The sequence below is a fragment of the Tauraco erythrolophus genome, chromosome 12 (assembly GCF_009769465.1).
Source record: "Tauraco erythrolophus isolate bTauEry1 chromosome 12, bTauEry1.pri, whole genome shotgun sequence".
Taxonomy (NCBI): domain Eukaryota; kingdom Metazoa; phylum Chordata; class Aves; order Musophagiformes; family Musophagidae; genus Tauraco; species Tauraco erythrolophus.
In genome coordinates, this window is record NC_141476.1 from 13,846,118 (window position 1) to 13,865,562 (window position 19,445).

Sequence of the window (19,445 nt, forward strand, 5' to 3'; positions counted from 1 at the left end):
GGAGCTTTGAGTGGTGGCCAAAGGAGTCGTTTTTTCTCATGGAAATCTTTGGAGGTGCCAGTGTCGATCTGCTGGGGTGGCAGGTAGGAAGAGCCGGCATGCCCGGCCCCAAGGACTCAACCGCGGGCTCCGGCCAGGCTCAGCACAAGTACGGCCACGTGGTTTCACGGACTGAGATGCACCAGAGGCTGCCTCAGCTGGGATTACAAGAACAAGACTTGTTTTGCCAACGCTGAGGGCTGTTCCTTCATGTGAAGGGCTTCTGTGAGCTCTGAGAGGCACCTGGTCTGCCCCTGATGGAGCTGGGTTTTGTTTGCTTTTTAAACCTAACTATGCTGAAGTACGGCACGTTGGAAGGAACATGATCAGAAGAAGGGAGATTTGGCCATAACGGCTTAACTAGCATTTGCAAATCAGTTTTAAGTGTGAGCTAACAGCCTGCTTCCCTCCGATCTGTCAGCAGACCATTTCTTATTTTTGGGTCAATGTTATAAAGAGCGAGAGTTGGACAAGTCAGAGCTCCGTATCTGACAAAGGCTGAAGTAATTAGTCGCAGAAGCTGATTACAACCACCCTTACACATCATTTAGAAAAATAACTACATGGTCAGGAAGTGAAAAATGAATTTGTTCAGAGAAGCCAAATCTTCATCCTCTGATGGCTTTTATCGCTCTTCACCTAATTGCTTTGCCTGTTCAAAATAAGCTTTGCAAGTAACAAGGATTCATTAGCTTCTGCTAGTCTAATAAATGCCTAAAAAAACATTTTCACACAGAGTTAACCTATCACTAAGTAAAACGTGGCAGCTGGAATCCGAATGGGAGGTATTTTCGGAGCAGAGCTGTCTTACCATGACGGTGAAAGGACTGTTGGGAATGTCCACCCCACCAAAGCGGACATAAATCACATAGGTTCCCGGTTTGGCGGCGGTGTAGAAGATATCGTAAGTTCCGTCCTCATTTTCAACAACATCTGCTTCAGCTTCTGTCCCATCTGGTGTCAGGACAGTGCACGTCACTTTTCCCTTCCCTGCTGATTTGGCGTCTACCACGAAACCAACCTCCTCACCAGTCTTCACAGTGGGTGCAATTCCAGGACCTACAAGGCAATTTTCATTACAGAAAGTGCTCAGAAGACAGTTTTCCCAGGCAGGCCACCCGTGAGGTGGCTGGGAAGCACAACATCGAAACACTGGTCCCAGGGACCCATAGACGTGGTTTTGGGAGCAGACGAACAACAAGGGACATCCATAGCATTGGTCAGCACAGTGGCATGCAAGAGCTGGCCACCAGCTTTCCTTCTCCTCTGCAATCAGAGAGGCTGGATGAGAAGAGAGGGAAAAAAAGCTAAGTTTGAACAAAGCCATGGCTTAACCCATACTGCTATCGTCATACTCTTTTATGCAGAGCCAAAGGCACTATCTTCCGCCCCAGCCAGCGCCTCGGCTGTCACTACTTTAACATAAACCTCCCTGTGTAAACGGCTATAAAGGGGCACAGTAGCAGCCAGGGCCATGTTTCCTCCTACGTTACCCACAAACGATTTTCCACTGTTCTGCCACACATCCCAGAAAAGGAAAAATCATGAAACAATGCCCAGATTGTAGCAATCGGATCCAGCCTGAAGAACGCTGTGTTTAAATGAGAACTATTAAGCCTTATTTGCAGTACGTATTTAATACCCTTGCTTTTGACTGCCACTTGTTACCAGGTAAAGGGCTCGTTTTCAAGTGGCAACAAATCTGTTATTTTAATACCTTGACATTATTCCAGCATCTCCTCCTACACCGATTGCATTTCGGCTTTACAGTGGAGAGTCAGAGGCACTTCTTGGAAAGGAGAAATTTAAGCTGGCACCTGACAGTAATCTCCATCACAGTTTTTTGAATAGTTAGTGACTTGAGTTAATGGCTGAATCTGATACTCGTCCAAGTAAGGCCTCTCTTAAGCAAACTTTGAAGCAAAGGAGATACCTGTCGCTCTGTGTTTTGCATTGTGCCAGGAATGTATTTCTGTTTAAGCAGGCTTGAAAGCAGCCAGCTGCCTGACGGGCACCGGGCACACTCTGACTGTGACACACAGGTCAGCACCATGCCCGGACACTCTCACCGGTCTACAACTACAGATTAAATTTCCCTGTTTGATTTGGTGTTGCCTAATTTATTTATTTTAAAATCAGAGGATTTAATATTCAGGGGCATTATTGTAACTAGCTCCTGTCACTTCTGCTCCCTGCCGCCGCCCGTGGCTGGCTGGGAGGCGGCAGCGTGCCACGGTGGCCAGCCCGAAGCTGCATAATGATTGCTCATCCTGAGGGCAGGCCAAGGTCAAAGTTGTAAATGTGCTCCTACAGCAACAAACGTGAAGTCCCCTCCCTACACCAAGGCATAGATTTTGAGGCAATGTTTTTTTTTGAGTTGTAGTAATGTCTTATCTTTAGGTTATCTCCTTCCACTCATGCCTTCCAAAAGACTGTTCAGACCCTGGCCAACCTTGCCCAGATAGAAAAGCAGCAGAAACCTCCACTAATAACACCCAGCCTACCCAGCCTGAATAGGCTTTGCTAACGTAGAAGCACATGGTCAGCTATTTACACCCTCAGAGTTAATTCTCCTCTTGCTCGGAATGAAAAGCTTCTTGCAACGCTCATAGTCCAAGGAGCACGATGCAGGGACCATGTGCAGATGTGTTATTTTTAAATCAACCTTGCTGCAGTTCTCAGCAGGATTTGTCTAGGCCAAAATAAGCATCAGACTTTGGTTGCATCTGGCTTTTTATAACAATCCAGGCAGTTTGAAAGATGATGCTAGAGACTCACCCGCAGGATGGATGCTTCCTTATCTTTAGGAAAACCCCTCTTGCAAGAGCAGCCAAATTTCACAAGTCTCTAGTGTCCTCTACACCCATTACATCAACTGTACCACGCTCAGAAGGCAGCTTTACTTCAAGCACAGCAACAGAGCGGAGCCAACGCTCACCTGTGGCCAAACACTTGCTGGCATCCCCGGCTGGAGATGCCCGGATCCGGTAGGGAGAGGACGGGATATCATCTCCACCATACTTCACACCGATCGTATAGCGGCCCGTTTTGTCAGGGACATAGGTGACCGTGTAAGTGCCATCCTTGTTGTCATGAACATCAACTCTCTTGGGTTTGCCCTCTTGGTCCTGAGGAATACAAAGCAGATTTAGGCACTATGGAGCTAGTTATAAACTCCTTTAGCAGGGCAGCAATTCTGTTCACAATCATAATTAGTTGGTCTCAAACAGATACAGAACTGCAGCTTTCTGAGGGTTAAATATATTTCACACAAGGACTAGTACCAGGAATAGACTATTAGAAGCAAAAAGGTATCAGAACACTATAAAACTACCAATATTATCATTAATTATCCTTTGCTTAATACGAGAACATTTACGAGACATAGCAAGCCATTTTGATGAACTTTATATTCATTGTAAGAAGTTTTAGGCTTCATTGTCATACCACTGCTGGAAACAAAAAACACATTCCAGGTCCCTGAGGCACAGGTCAGGAGCCAGACTTTGCAGCTTTATCCTGACAAAGCACTGGGCAGCTTTGGCCAGCTGCTGCCCAAAAGGTTTGAGGTCAGGGAGAAGCACTGCTGGAGTTTGCCATCAATCCTCCTGGACGAGGCATCCAGCTCCTGGCGCACAGCAAGGTCTATGTAGTCCCTTTAAGTACCACTTCTACACTGAATATAAGAATTAAAGAGATGCGTAAACAATATAGATCTGAGCTTCAGCATCAAGTTTTCATATCTAAACCCAAGATCAGCACTGTGCAAAATGTTTCCAACAAAGCTCCTCCCAGCTACAGCTTTCAGTGCAACCCATCAGCTACAAAGCATGAAGTATTTTAGAAAAATTCTTCCAGGCCTGCTCACAAAGAACCGCGTGTTGATCCCATTCTGCATTTTATGACTCAACACTGTCTGGGGAACAGTATAAGCGGCAAAGGACTCAAGATTTTAAGTACAACGTGAAAGAGCTTACTCCTTTCAGGAAGGCTCATGAAATGTTTGACGTTCAACAGTTCAGAACAAGAAGCAAATAAACGCCACGAGGAGGACTGCCTATGTGCTCCCAACCATGTAGGACCTGTAGAACTCGATCTTCAAAGCCACAATCAGACTGAGCTCTGATAAACATTCTGGATCCTTTAAGAGCACAGTTGCATGCCAGAATAAAGGCAACTGCTTTGCTGCACCTGAGCAGACAGCAGGACAGTGGGAGCAAGAATGCAGGAGGGCAAGTACAACCAGCCATGCCATGACCTGACCTAGGCATGCCAGAGCAGAAACGTGCTTTATGGCCCAACTAACCAGAGACCTTTTTGCTGAGGCCACAGAGTCCAGGCACCAGAAATTTCATGAAGAGAAATAACAAAGTCAAATAAAAACATTCCTGTAGTATCTCTAAGTAGCTCATGACTTTCGGCAGCCTTGAGGAGGACCTGTTTGTTAATTTATCATCAGGTAATGCTCAGTGTGGAGTTATCTCATGGCCTTGCTGAACCACACTGCTGGAAGGCTGTCTCCATTTCAAATTCCAGCATTTTCATAATCTTACAATAAACTGTATTTATCTCATTTTGGGCATTTGCGGAGTGTAAGGTTAACCAAGAGCTAAATATAGCATAGCATGGGTGACGACCTTAAGACAGTAGTATCACAACAACAGCCTCAAGAGCTTCACAAACTCAGACTGCAAGACTTTCCTGTACCAGAGCTTAAGGTGCAGCCAGCAGCCCAGCTCCAGGACACCGGGTATGCCAGGGCACAGCTGTGCCCATTTCCAACAGGAGCCATCGTGCCCACTAGAACAACGTGTTTCCACTCCAGCTTGGTTACCCGGTTACTTACAGTGATCTGTACGGACAGAAGTCCCTGCCCGGCATCCTTAGCATCCACAGCAAACTCCACAGGCAGGCTGGCTGGTATGCCATAGGAACTGAGACCTGGTCCACTCGCCGTCACTTTGCTGGCATCGTACGTAGGAAGCACCTTCACCTTGAAGGGACTTAAAGAGAAACCCATTATTGCTCCCTCCTCGTAAGTCAAGAGCTGATAGCTACTCCAGGACATGCTGAGGTGGGGATACACCTCCCTTATGGCATCTCAATCCACTGCTGAACACTGAAGTTGTGCAAGGAGCTGCACTGGTTCAAGCAGAAAGAAGCATAGCTAGCCCTTTAATGGTGCTCATGTGCTGGGAGAGCATGATCAGGTAATTAAATCTTCAGTTCATCCAAGTTTATCTTCATCACCTTACCTGCGAGGGATCTCTTCATCAGCATATTTGACCGAGATCATATACGGTCCCTCCTGCGTAGGTGTGTATACCACTGTGTGGGTGCCATCTCCGTTGTCTACTACATTAACAGGCTCCACAACTCCTAAAAAAGCAACAGACAATTTTCTCAGCTGCACTATTAAAACTCAGTTCCTCATCAGCCATTTACTGCACAAAGCTCCAAGATGCACTGCTGACTCACAAGTTTGCAACACACTAAATTTATTTTTTTATTTTTTTTTAATGAAGCCAATGGGCGTGGATCCATATCAGTTTCCCTTAGTTTGTATTCAAGAGCCATTGACTTAAGGTAGATTTGTTATCCACCACTCTCTGGGCTCCTGTCTTCTTGCTGTAAACAAAAGCTAGTATGAAAATACTGGAGAAAAATGTGCCTTTTTGTACAGTCCAGGTCAAGAGCAAGTGCTCAAAATGTGCCAAAGATCTTTCGAGAAAGAAAACGAGTAATGGTTATAATTGCCTGAACTGTCATTTACAAGATCACAAACTGTTACTGGGATTCACCGCACAGTTGAGCCCTAAAGCCAGTTAGTGCGTAGCATTCACCAACGCGAGTCTTTCACAATCAGGTATTTGGAACGGCACGCTCGCTGCCGAGGCAGGAGAGCCCCGGAAGCTGCCAAAGTCCTGAGAAAGCAAGATCAATTATTTCAATTTGCATTAAGCTAAATCTACAGCAGATTACATGACATATCGGTTCAGATCAACACACAATGCAGTCTACAATTACAAGTTGGCTTTAAAACACAGGAAGGATTAGCAGTAAAGCACGTGCAAAAGAAACGTATAGTTGCCAAGCAAAGTCTAAAAGCAACATCGTTGGTTCCCGCTCCCTCTTCCAGATGATTCTCGCTGTTGCCAATTGGAACTCCGAGAGCCAAAATTGCCAGTAGTCAGTGAGAGTTCAAACCTGTCTCAGTGGCACCCTTGGGATCACCTTTAAAGAAATCCGAAATGGCTTTCAATGGGGAGCGCCATCCCTGGGAATCCATCTCATCCGCTAAAATTAAAGAAGGGTTACCTGAGGGGCACCCGCACCACCGTGACCTGATGCTCGCGCGGGGAAGCAGCTCTCGCCTCCCAGCACGGGAAGACTTGCAGCCAAAAGGTACCCACTGCTGAGATAATGTGCCATGGAGGGACAGCTGCCTAGGTCAATGCAAACATCGCTAACACTATCGCTGGAGGGCCTTGCTGCTCTCTGGGCACCACTGAGGGTTTCCACCATACTTCAGAGACTCCTGCAACCCAGTGACATGGGTTTCCCAAGTCACTGCTCATGTGTGCAGCTTTGGATTTACCTTTTGATATCTAAATCTGAGCCACAACTGTTCACCAGTGATGTCTACTCACATCATTTCTCCCAGTTCTGAAGATCAGGATAAAGCCATCAAAGACACTGCCCAAAGCAGCATCACCCAGGACACGGTTCTCCTTCTACAGCATGACACACGGGCCAGCTCTCAAGGTGCACATGCTGGATGAACGGGAACTGAGAGAAATGCTCATGCAAGTGGTATCACCACCTTTGCAAGCAGGGCCAGGACCACGTTACCCACCCAAATGCAGAGACGGGGGTCACAGCTGGATGGAGTACTTTGGTTCTTACCTCTGGGTCCTGTCACCAACACCTCGAGGGGTGCTACTCCTGCCTTGCTGGTGTCTACAGTGAAGGACTGTGGGATTTTGGCTCGAACAGCTGTTCCCAGACCTGGTCCTGCAATCTTCACCTTGTTGGGATCCACAACATCCTTCACAGGAACCTTGAAAGGACTGCCTGGAAGTTAACGCAGCGAGTGTTAAACACCACAGAGTTAACAGTTAGAGGAAAATGCCCAAGTAAATGCAAATTGTTGGCTTCTGAATTGCCAAATCCACTGATCCCTCCTTAAACCTTTCATGCAGTTGCAATCCAGAGGAGCTAGTATAATGCAGAGGTGGATGTTACTATGTTTTAAAAACTAAGGACAGAACTGGCACATCAACTCTCAGCAGATGAAATATCTCCGAAGCAAACAGTTTTGGAAGAGCAGCTATTCTGGATAAATCTGCAGCCATCAGCAGAAACCCATCTGTTCCCAGGGAGGGAGAGCCCTCTAAAACTACTGCACAGAGCAGCTGCTAACATCCTAGCTTGAAAGGGCAAGGCACCACAGCCTGAGACTTTTACAATACCATTTTACAAGATCCTAGCACCAAAGGCCTTTTTTCCCCACTTTTCCTTTGGTTTCTTTATTACTCTCCCTTGAGCTCAGGCAGGAAGGACAACCCCACAGCTTCCACGCTACTTTTCAGCTTCTGCAAAAGCCAGAAACGTAACAATGATGCTTCTACATTTTCACTGTCTACTTAACAATTCAGATGTGATCCATTTGCTTCTCACACCTCAGAAAAAAAAATGCACAAAAGAAACCAGAAGTGCAAAGAAAGTGGCATACAGGCACTTGTTTCCTTCGTATTTTACCAAGTTCAGGATGTTGACAAACAAAACGGGACCGACAGGAAAGAACCAGCTCACTCAATGTCTAGGATAGAACACCTAGATGTTTGCTGCATAACAGCACATAAGAGCTTGAACATTGCAGCAAAACATGTCTGGCATTTAGGAGCATTTAAGTCTTGGTATCAAGCAAAATATCCTTTTAGTTGTGAACTGCTGGATGCCAGATGTACCTGCTTCACTCCAGCTTAACATCCAGAGCAAATGCATGCACAGGTACTTAGTCACTACTCTGTGCAGTGACCAAAACTTGCAGCGTCTAACGTCATCCCCATGACAAGCTCACCCACTACACCACCTTGCTGCAAAACAGAGCCTTGAAGGCATCCACATACCAAAGGGCTATTTTCTTAACCTAATGTACTATGTGCCACCTGGGGCAGGAGAGACATGACCTAACACACACAACACAGGCTGAACCAGTTGTTTGTCAAGGCTGGCGTCCGTTCCACTACTCCACCCATCTGTACCCCCTCTTTTGTTTCCCCCAGCTGGTGCTACAGTCTCAACGAGGCTCCTCCACAACCCCACAGAGGCTGTTTCAGAAACAAGCTCAGACTGCAGTCCTGCCTCATACCTCCTCCAGCACAGTGCACAGCGCTCCACATCTCCCTGCCAGGTGTGAGGAACAAACGTCACCGCTGTTTCTGCCTCAGTTCCCACAAAAAGCAGAAAGTCAAAACCTCCACATCTCCCAGCAGGAGTGAGATGCAGCCACCAAGGCCTTAGCTCAATGCCCTCCCCTTCTCCAAGAGTCACAGAGCTCTTACCAGGAATATGCTCTCCCCCGTATGTGATGTTAACATCGTAGTCTCCTGGAATGTAAGGAACATACTCGGCACTGCAGCTCCCATCCTTGTTATCTTTACAGCTTATTTTAGACTCTGAAGGTCCTTCAACTGTTATTCCAAGGCCACCAATTCCTGCCCCTCTGCAAGAAACGCACATGGTTAGAATCACCTGCTTCTAGCAGCAGCTTCTCAGCCTTTTCATGCCCTGGCTGCATTTTCACTCTTATCAGAAATGCAGTAACCTGACTTCTGATGTCCAGCCTTCAGTGTGCTCTGGCACACAAAGCTGTTCAGCATGGCCTCACTCACATCTTCCCAGAATTTTGTCCTCAACCATTATCAACCCTGATCTCTGCAGAGCAGAGCGCTCTGTACGCGATGAGGTAGCACACAGTCATCAAAAGGACACGGTCTGGCCTTTTTATAAATATTTGTACTGGGTTTAGCATCCTGCATCACACAGCTCGCTACACTCCTCCCTCCCTCAGATATCCCTTAAGGATCAAGTAGGCCCAGTCACCTGGTGACAACCGAAAAGGCGTTTGGCTGATTCGTGAAAGCTTCTTTGAGTCCAGGTCCTTGTGCCTTCACACGTGATGGGTGGCAGCCCTCTGTCACATTCACTCTGAAGGGACTGTTTGGCACAGGTACACCATCGTACGTCACGCTGACTGTGTGCGGACCTGTTAAGAGGAGGAAGACATGTCTCGAATTCCCTAAATATTCTCCTCACTTCACATCACTTCTACAAAACACTACAGACTTAAATGTCAGTATGTGGGTAAGAGCTTCCTCCTGCATTCCACAAGACTTCACTAGTATTTCATAACCAAGATGCCATCTATGTACTGTTCCTCTGAAGCCAGGTTATCGTATAAGTCAGTTCTTCAAGTTAAAATAGAGCTACTTCCTGCAGAATTAGCTCCTCCACTGGCAAAAATCTTGCTAAGACGCCAACAAGTTACTGGAAAACCTCAGCAGTTTGCCAAACAAAAGCATCGGAAGAGCTGCTTGCTCTTGGTTTTCCCCTCTCAAATTAAAAAAAACAAACCCCAGAGGTTACCCTTTTCGAACGGCGTGTACTCTACTGAATACGTTCCATCAGCGTTGTCTTGGATGAGGCAGTCGGTGGGGGAGCCGGATGGGCTCATGACCTGCGTCCTGATGTGGTCGCCGCCAGCCTTCGTTAGAGGTCGAGCATCCACAGTGAACTCGGTTGTAGCTTCTCGGAAGACATCTGCAGGATATGTTTTGAAGAGTCACTTCAAGAACGGCATTTATTTCCGACAACAAAACATTCTGTAAACCAGCATGATAAACAACTCATTTGGGAACATAACGAAACACCCCCGCCCCGACAGTCACCATGGGAACATGCAAGGCTAGTACAACTTTTAACACTCAGAACACTCCGTGCGGGATAAAAGAGCACAAGTCCTACAAACTCTGATAACAACAGTTATTCTCACCTTTCCCTTCCACTCCTGGCCCGAACACTTTAACTCTGCTTGTGTCCACAGCTGGCTCCACTTTGACCCGTGCCGGGAATTTAGGCACTTGCTCTCCTCCGTATCTCATCTTGATCGTGTACATGCCGGCTGAGAGCGGCACATAAGTCACAACATAGGTCCCATCTTTGTTATCGTCGATCTGAACCTCAGCTTTGGAACCGGCATCCGACACCATGTCCACCCGCAGGTCCCCAGGACCTGCTTCCGTGCAGTCGACGTTCAGCAGCCCTGCCTCACCTACTTTACCACGTTCAAGACCCGGGCCCATGGCAATGACTTTAGAGACATCAAAGGGCATTTCTATGTCTGCCTTAAACGGCGAACCAGGAATGTGAACCTCTTCAAAGAGGATGTTTACGAAATACTCTCCAGGCTTCGTAGGCAGGTAGGAGACGGAGCAGGTCCCGTCACCGTTGTCCGAGCATTCAATTTTAGCTTCACACGGGCCTTCTACTGTCAAACCCAAACCACCGGTTCCTGCCCCTTTGGTATCTATTGTGAATTGGGCTGGTTTTCCAACAAGGCCCCCTCGAAGTCCTGGACCATGAGCTTTTACCTAGAAGAGAACATGCAGTTGAGCTAAACTCATTTTTTCGTGTTATGGCCAGCACAGACTGCCTAGTTAGACTTGTTTGTATGTGGGACTCAATTCACTAGCTCTTAAAAATACACAGAAAGCAACTTCTCCTTTGCCACTCCTCCCAGTTTTACTGTAAAGTTGGTATCTCTTCTCCAAAGAGGTTTCTAGGCAAGGATATTCATACTCTGACCATAGCTGTTTTTATATACCCATGGGATATAAAAGGTAGAAACATTAATATATTTGATGGCTGTACACGTTTTTCTTGAAATCTATTTCCTTAGAAAGAAGCATCTCAATTAATACAGTTGAGATGCTCATGATGCCAACTCCTATTAAATTAGAAGCATCACTTGTATTTGCCACACTATGCAGGATGTTTACAGTATTCTTAATTAGTTGGATTTTTTTTTCAAATACAGTGCTATAGGAACAACTTCCATGAGTCACGAGGCCTACAAAAGGAACAACTCAGCACTCTGAGTAAGGATGTTCCCGGATTTGGTTTGACCCCAACCACGCCAAGTCTCATGCAAAAGCTCACAATTCAGTTTTCAGGTATCAGTTGCTGTCGCAGCCCTAAAGCATTCACTCACCTTAGAGGGGTCTGGAGGCAGAGTGGCCTCCACAGTATAGGGGCTCCCTGGGATTGGGTTGCCATCATAGCTCACATCCACCATGTACAGTCCTTCTTCCCTTGGGATGTATTTTGCAGTGCTGCACTCCTTACCCAGAACTGGTTCCACCAGACACGGCACAGCTTTCCTCATTGGACTGGAAATATTAACATCCAGTTTACCTTGCCCACCAGCTCCTTTGGTGTCAATTACAAATTCCTGATCCTTCCCTACTTCCACTCCTGAAAAAGACAAAACCCAGATTACTACATTAAGTACATGACATCAGACAGTGCTCCAACAAGTCCCTCGTGAACACGCTACCGACGGAGCAAGCACTGGCAGCACCCTGCTCAGTCTGCATCCCTCTACATGCAAAAAAAAACTGCCAAACCAAACAAAAAATAAACAAGTGTTTTCGTTAATTGGAGCTACACAGCTACAGCACTAAACAAGCCTGCAAGACATGGCCTGATGGTATCAGAGGCTCATTTCAGGTACACAACAATATTTCACAGCCCTAAATTCTTCTGCTTTTAGAAAACAAAGGGATTGTATAAATGACGTTCTGCACTGTAGCAGTTGCATATATTGGAACAAACGGCCATCCAGTCTCAAGGAAACCAGATTTCATCAGTGGGTGCCCAACCTGGTGAAGAGTCCAGCTCTGTTCACCACAAGCGACTACATCCGAAGATGTGCTTTGTCCACATTGCTCACATTGCTATGCAATCTTTGCACCCCGTCCCTCCCCTCAAAAAAAAAAAATATCTAAATTGAAATTCAGCCCTCAAGAAGACCAGCTAAGTCAGAGTGGTAAAGCTATACAGTTGGAGATGGTTGATCCCAACCATACCAACTTAAAAAAAGGTGCTTTTGCCCACTTCTGCTGCAGCAGGACATGTCAGATATCACAGATTCAGGAGATGCGTCAGGGGTGGGCTATGGGGCTTCCAGCCCAGAGATACTTACTGTTTTCAAGTCCGTTGACTTTAACTTTGCTTAGGTCTAGCGGAGCAGCAACGCCCACAGTGAAAGGGCTTTTAGGGATAGGATCACCACCGTAAGTTACCGAAACCTTCATCGGACCCTAGTTGGAGAATTTACAAGTTAGCTCAGTTCCTCACTTCACCCAGATGCACTAACATCCAAGCGGCACATCACCACTTCAGCTAACCCATTTCAGCTGACCACAGCTGAACTTACTGGCTTATGCACTCTCGAGCTTTCATCCCCCTGCAGCCCTTCAAAGCATTAAATGGTTTTTATTTAATGCAGGAAGAGCAAAAAAGACAGTTCTTTCCAACATTTAAGTAGACTACATTCAAGTTGCCTGGCAAAACCTCCAGCTCAGGCTGGCTCCCACCCTCCCAGCGCTCAGACCTGACAGCGGAATGGATGTCCCAGCTCTCCAGCCCAGGTATCCCCTTTCCACTGCACGGAGAGGCCGGGCCAAAGCCCAGCCTGCAAAGAGGCCGTATTATTACAGCATTTGAAATACCAAAGTTTTAAGCTATACAAGTCAGAAAGATTAATGCTCTTGTGTATTTTGGCTGGAATACTGCACTGCCATGGCAAGCTCCAGCCCACGATGTGTGCTCCTTTTATTCTCTCCTACCACAGTCCATATTTTAGCTATATTCACTGTTTGCTTACTTTTCGTTCTTGGCCGGCTCAGCTCCCAAGTGAAATAATCATGGACGTTTCACGCAAGCTAGTGAATAGCTTCCATGATTATCCTTGGTTGTTTTTAGAAAACACATACATGGGTAGCTGTAGCAACACCGCAAGTGAGATAGATAAGGCTGAGTAAACAGCATTAAACCAAGGCTCCTCTGCTGCTGACATGGCCCCTCAGGAATTTAACTACCTACTCCATTCTCCCCCTGCTCTGAAGAGCCCAGAGTTTCTTTTGGAAGCTACTGCTTACGAACCCAAGACAGACAGGGTCCAGGAACGACCTACGCACTCAGAGGGACAAGGCTACTCTAATGACTGTGCGGTCTATTTTCATCTCCTCTTTTTAACCATTGCTTTCCTGCCACTGCTATCTGCAAGCATCTCCTGCAGGTCCACAGTTCCTCCATGACCCAAGGTGCTCCTCCAGATGGGAAACCCAAGTGGGAGAACTGTTTTGGGCATCCTGGCTTGTTTCACCACTGCTTTTCATGTGAAACAGAGTAATACGGTGCTGCACACACACACACACGGAGTTCAGAGGACTTTGCTCCCTTCTGCATACCAACCCTGACCGAACAAGCAAAAGCTTCTCCAAACAGGCACACCAGCCACATCCTGAGATCAAGCAACTGCTTCATCCAAAAACAAACGCTTGCTCTGTGGTGCTTCCAAGAACACTAATTCGGCGTTATCAGATAAATAATGCTGCGGTCCTCCGTATCGGTCCACTTTTACACAGCTACATTCAAGGAAGCTGGTGCAGATGACAGAATAGCTCGTGTGTTTGTTCAGCAGAACAAAAGCAGCAAAACACTTTCATCTCAGCACTACAGCACCTGCGTCTTCAGAAATACACAAAATTTGTGCATTCTGGCATCTAACACCTCTTTACAAACACACAAGCACAGCATAAGGAAAAATACTTCTATTTATTAGCAGCTGCCACTTTCAGCTCTTTAACGGTGTTGCTAGGAAGCATCTGCCTGTGAACCAAAACGAATCGACCGAGTTTTTTTCCCCAACCCAAAGGCAAATCTCAAATACAGAAAAATACTCCGACACGTTTAGTCTGCAGCCCAGCCTCCCTCCTCAGTCCTGACTCGTTCGCTTTCCTGCTGGGGAGCTGCTGCACCGTCACCTAAACACTGTGCTTTTTTTTTTGTCCCTGCTCCCATTCGCACTACAGCTCCTGTGACACAGCAGCTTGCAGAGAGGCGGCACACTGCAGCCCTGGCTTTGCAGGACCGTGGCAGCCGAAAGCAGCCAGTGGAGCAGCCAGCTCCATTCCAGAGCCCAGGAAGGTTCATCACCTTTCCTTTTCAAGTGATAAGGTGTGGAATGACATGGGCTGTGTGCTACTGCTGCAATATCTCACTTGTTCCCAGAAAAGAAAACAGTGACTAGTTATCAGTAACTACACCAGAAAACCGCACTGCTCTTTTCCAGTCCCAACTGTCCTGCAGGATTTAGAGATCCTGGGAAACAGGACACCTTGGCAAGTTTTATCTGCTCCTTCCTCTGTGCACGGCTATGAGGGAAGCAGGTCACAGCACTACAGTGACATGAGCCTTTCCCTCCTGTGTTCCTGCAGGAGTTGGACCTACCTGTTGTATCGGCGTGTATCTAACAGTGTGGGAATAGTCATAGTTGTCAATGATGTCCAGATCTGCCACCGCCTCCCCCAGCACCGGGCTGCTGAACTGCACATCCAGCGGCGCTTTTCCAGCTCCCTTGGTGAACACAGTGAAGTGTGTTGGCTTGCCATTTTCCACACCTGAAGAAAAATGTTAACTCTAATTTATGCAGGGCTCGCATACAGAAACTCTTCCCAAGAAGCATTTGGTACCCATAAAGCTCGCTCAAGCAAAATGCCAAGGGAATGGAGTCGTTTCCAACCACCTGGCACCCCAGCCAGCTACATCCAGCACTGCGTCGCTGCACCCCAGCAACGCCCAGATGCAGTAGCCCCTCACAGTTCAGCACTGGCCACACCATCTCAACCCAGGCCTCACCAGTTTTGCTCAGCCCAGGTCCTTCAGCTTTCACTTTGCTGGCATCGTGCGAGGGGTCCACTTTAACTCGGAACGGGCTGGCAGGAATTTCCTGCAACAGACACACAGCTCTAAACATCACCAGGTCACTCTTCGCTAGCCTGAACTACACAGATAATAATTTTAAGATACTTCTGCTTTAACTCCAGCACCATCTTGAATAAAACTTCACCCCACTTGAACATTGCTCTGCCTTGCTGAGTGCTGGCATTCAAAGTCTAGGGCAAAGAGAACAGCTGGATGGTTTGCAGGGGCCTCTCCCTCTTTTCTCTTTAAGGAAAACATATTTTTATTCCCATGTTCCTTGGAGACTCACTTAGCGTTTTCTATCTTTTAGAAAGGAGCTTTGCCCAATCACTGAGACCATGCTCATTATGCCACCCCAACATCACCACATGCTTGGACTTGAGCATCTCCAGCCAACCCCTCTCGTTCATGTACCTTCAAGTACTACAAAAGTGTTTTTAGGAACAAGTGACCAGACAAGGTGCCCGTGAGCAGAAACAGAAGGAGCCAGCTGCAAGCCACCACAGTCAGCTGTGGAGCAGCAAGTGCTTGGTGATCAAAGAGCAGGTAAACAGACTCTAGAAACATCAGGCTGAAACACAAAGATTACAAACCTCTCCTGCAAAAAGCACTTTAATAGTGTAGCGCCCAGCAGCAGGTGGTGCGTATTTCACGGTGAACGTATCATTAGCGTTGTGGATGATGTCGAAATCTATATCTTCTTCCTCATCGCTGACTACACGAGCATCACACTTAATTCCAACACTGACATCACCTAGGAAAAAACAAATGGAGGTTTTGCTACCAGAGGGTACAGACATTGCTAGCCAAACAGCCAACACATTCCCATTGCCAGTAGTGGCTCGAGTCACCTCGCTAATTGATGCAAGAGATCACATCACAATTCATTGCAATGCTCTGCTTCCCAAGGTTTTTCCATGAAACAAGGGAAAGCAGCACAAAACAGTAGGTAATCACACATGCACAACCTATGGTTCTAATACCACAGCAAGAACCCAGCCTGCCTTTACCTTCTCCTGCATCCGTGCAGTCAACAGTGAAGTGGGTCGGCTCATTCGCTTTCAGGCCAGATCTCTCCACGCCAGGTCCAAACACTTTGACTTTCTGAGGATGACTCCCTTGACCTATAAGGACCTACAAAGATTCACAAGGGTCAGAATCACACATCTGTGTCACACTTGAGACCACAGTCAAGTCAGAGAATTGTTTGGACAGAGGCTACAGGAAAGCAGTAAGGCAAGAACTAATTGTCCCAACTGCCCCTGGTGGCACCTGGACTGGCAGGAGACCTCCCACGTGTGAGCCTGTAAAAGCAGAAAGCTTTTTTCAAGCTTCCTAAAAAACATGGCAGCAGAAGGGCATGCTTCCTTAAAGTTCATGGAAGGGTTTCATCATCCTAGTTGTAATGACAAGTAGTCAATTACAATGAGCACTCTTTGTACAAGAGCACGAATGTCCTACTTGGGGCTAGAACTAGTAATATCCATCTCTGTACTTACCCTAAATGGGCTATTGGGCACATTGGCTCCTCCCCAGACAACAGAAATTGTATGTTTGATTGGTTTAACTGGCAGGTAGGAACAGGCAAACACACCATCAGACTTGCTCTTCATCTGGATATCAATAGGGTTTCCTTCTCCGTCCTAAAAAGCAGTAAGTACAAGCAGAAGGTTCAGGTACTTTAAAAATGTTTGTATAGTTTGAGCAGCCCAAGATTGTTCCAAAATGCGGGGTTTTTTTAAAGAACTGCAGCTCAGAAATACTGAAGAAACATGCAAATTGCACTCCTGTAAGTCTTCCTCATCTAACACTCGCTCGTTCCTAACACCATCCTACAACACATAATTTAACAAGTTCGTCTGAGATCCACAGGCTCAGAGACACTTCGTCTGCTTCCAAATGACAACTCCAGGAAATTACGGCTTGCTTTGCTGAGGAGACTCCGAGTAAAGAAGCAAAGCCATGTATTTCACATGCCAGGGAGAAGTCACCTTGTCTTGAGTTAGGTTTGCTGCCCGACTACATTACACAGATCAAAGCACAGCGCTTTGAGAGAATTGTACATGCCCAGAATTAAGTGGTGCGTAAGCGAGCAGAAATACTCAAGGCATTTTTCTCAACAGTATTAAAGCCCTTTGCTGAAGTTTCACATAGCTGCCTTTGGCTTTTTACCTGTGCATACATCTTCAGAGGTGCTTTCCCAGCGTCCTTGGTTTCAACTGTGAACTCGGCAGGATTGTTCACTATACAGCCGGTCCTCTCCAAGCCCGGCCCATAAGCCTTCACCTAAAAAAACCAACCCAAAAGTCTTAGCTTGCAGTTCAGAAAAAGAGAAGTAAAACTAAATGATTTATTTCTAAAGACCTTCCCCTCCCCACAAGCCCCATGAAGCGTGGGATACAAACAGACGCTAGCGTGAAAATTGAGAACTTGGATCAATTCAGCAAGTTTTCATTACATCAACTCAAAGCCACAACAGCGTTATTAGAAAAACCTGAGTAATATCTGGCTGGAGCACAGCAAATTCAGAGCTTTAAGTAGAGGCAGCTTAAGAGTCAAGTCTATTACCAGAAGCCTTCAGAAACACCTCTACTGTAGTTGTATCAAAGATGCGTTACGCCATGGGTGAATACTTATACACCACCTTATCTGGGTTGAAGTCTCCAGAAGCTGGACGGATGAAGGCCATGTAAGGGCTGTCTTTTATGTCCTCATCATCGCACATGATGTGCACAGCGTATTCACCAGGCTCTTTGGGCCAGTACTTCACATCGCATGAGCCATCGTTCTTGTCATCACACTCAATTTTAGCCTGAGAAGGGCCTTCTATCGCAAAGCCTGAAAAAGGAACAAGCAGGTTCCTTGTGTTAGGTTCGTGGTGGCTGCTAATTTCACATCAGTTCCCCAAACTGCTTTTTATTAGCCATAACCACGTCTGATGCTCTCTATCACCCTTCTTCAGCAATATACGAGATAATCCATCATTCTCTTCTGGATCTCATCCCACAAAACCACAGACTAATACTCCTTATTACACACACTCCTGTCTCTAGGACTTGCCTTTGATTCTCTGATATAAGCTTACGTTTAGACCAGTAGGTCTTACAGACATGTTTTTTACTGTTAGGAAAGCTATTGTTTCTCACGAGCTCATTGCTAGCATTGCAATGTATTTCAGGCAAACTAAGCAAAGCAACATACCAAGAGAGCCAACTTCTGTCCCAATGGACTCCACCACGAAGTCAGCCGATTTGCCCACAATCCCCTCATGCAGTCCTGGCCCCCAGGCTCGCACTTTCTGAGGACCTGCTTCATGACCCACTTGAACTTCAAAGGGGCTACGAGAGAAGAGCAAAGCACGAGATTATAAACGAGGACAAATACAGCATCCCTCTTTTTTCCCCAGGCGTTTTAATGAGGCTTTACATTGGATTTCCCAAATTAACAGAAGCTATCACGTGGTGGCACAGTGCCCAGCAGACTGCCTTTCAGCAGAGAGGTCATCCAACCCATCACGTGCTTATGTCTTGCACCACAAATCCTGACTGTCAAATATTTGGCTTGTGCTGCTTGCTGTAGCCCTGGACACTAAAATAACAAATCCTTTCAAAAACTCACAGCAAAGTCCAAGCCGCACGATCCACCAAGTTTTATCACTTTTTGTGTTCACCATTTTGGGTTTCGCAAGACTGATGAGAATCACCCACCAAAGCTTTCCCAATATAAGCCACTGACACCCTAAAACAGGCCGTAGACAAACTGTCACAGCAACTGCTTGCTGTTAACTTTTTCGGAGTTTCTTTGAAGGTCAGCATTGCTTTAAAGGCCCACCAACTACACAATCCACCAAAGGGCACAAAAAATCAAAAAAAAAGCCACTTCTAACTCACCTTTTTGGGATGTTGTGCCCACCCCAGGTGATCGTGACAACATACTTCCCTGGGGTAGCTGGATAATATTCAAATGCGTATACACCGTCCATAAAGCCTTTTTGTTTCACCAGCTCCTCCAAGCCCTCTGTTGAAAGATCAGTTCAGTATTAAACTTAACAGCTTCCATCCTGCCTTCAATTACTCAGACGAGTTCATGTTTTCTAGTATTTATTTTAGCTCACAAGAATAAATTTTTTCCACCAGAGAAAAAAAGGTCAGGTTATAAGGGAAGTTAGTTCTAGTTGCCCTCTAGGACAAAGACAGCAAACACTCCCAGAAGAAATACAGCAGAAAGTATTTTAAGTTACCAGACTTAATAGGTTCCCTTGTGTTTTATTTTCTTAGTCTGCAGTATGATGCATGTCATATGTTAAAACAAAAAAGCTTAACATTTGTCAGACTTTGCAACCACAAGTATGC

The 19,445-nt window shown here is 46.4% G+C and overlaps 1 protein-coding gene across 1 annotated transcript in view; it reads right to left on the reverse strand.

Moving 5' to 3' along the window:
• Nucleotides 1–19,445, reverse strand: part of FLNB (filamin B) — a 72,582-nt gene that overhangs the window by 17,409 nt on the left and 35,728 nt on the right. The window contains 21 exon segments of the mRNA XM_086619286.1: nucleotides 851–1,098; nucleotides 2,978–3,167; nucleotides 4,886–5,042; nucleotides 5,295–5,418; nucleotides 6,247–6,336; nucleotides 6,946–7,113; nucleotides 8,607–8,767; nucleotides 9,148–9,310; nucleotides 9,691–9,864; nucleotides 10,097–10,694; nucleotides 11,315–11,577; nucleotides 12,308–12,425; nucleotides 14,620–14,789; nucleotides 15,028–15,118; nucleotides 15,687–15,847; nucleotides 16,104–16,227; nucleotides 16,593–16,736; nucleotides 17,266–17,379; nucleotides 17,738–17,931; nucleotides 18,295–18,431; nucleotides 18,984–19,110. Coding sequence (XP_086475412.1) covers nucleotides 851–1,098; nucleotides 2,978–3,167; nucleotides 4,886–5,042; nucleotides 5,295–5,418; nucleotides 6,247–6,336; nucleotides 6,946–7,113; nucleotides 8,607–8,767; nucleotides 9,148–9,310; nucleotides 9,691–9,864; nucleotides 10,097–10,694; nucleotides 11,315–11,577; nucleotides 12,308–12,425; nucleotides 14,620–14,789; nucleotides 15,028–15,118; nucleotides 15,687–15,847; nucleotides 16,104–16,227; nucleotides 16,593–16,736; nucleotides 17,266–17,379; nucleotides 17,738–17,931; nucleotides 18,295–18,431; nucleotides 18,984–19,110 — 3,716 coding nt within the window.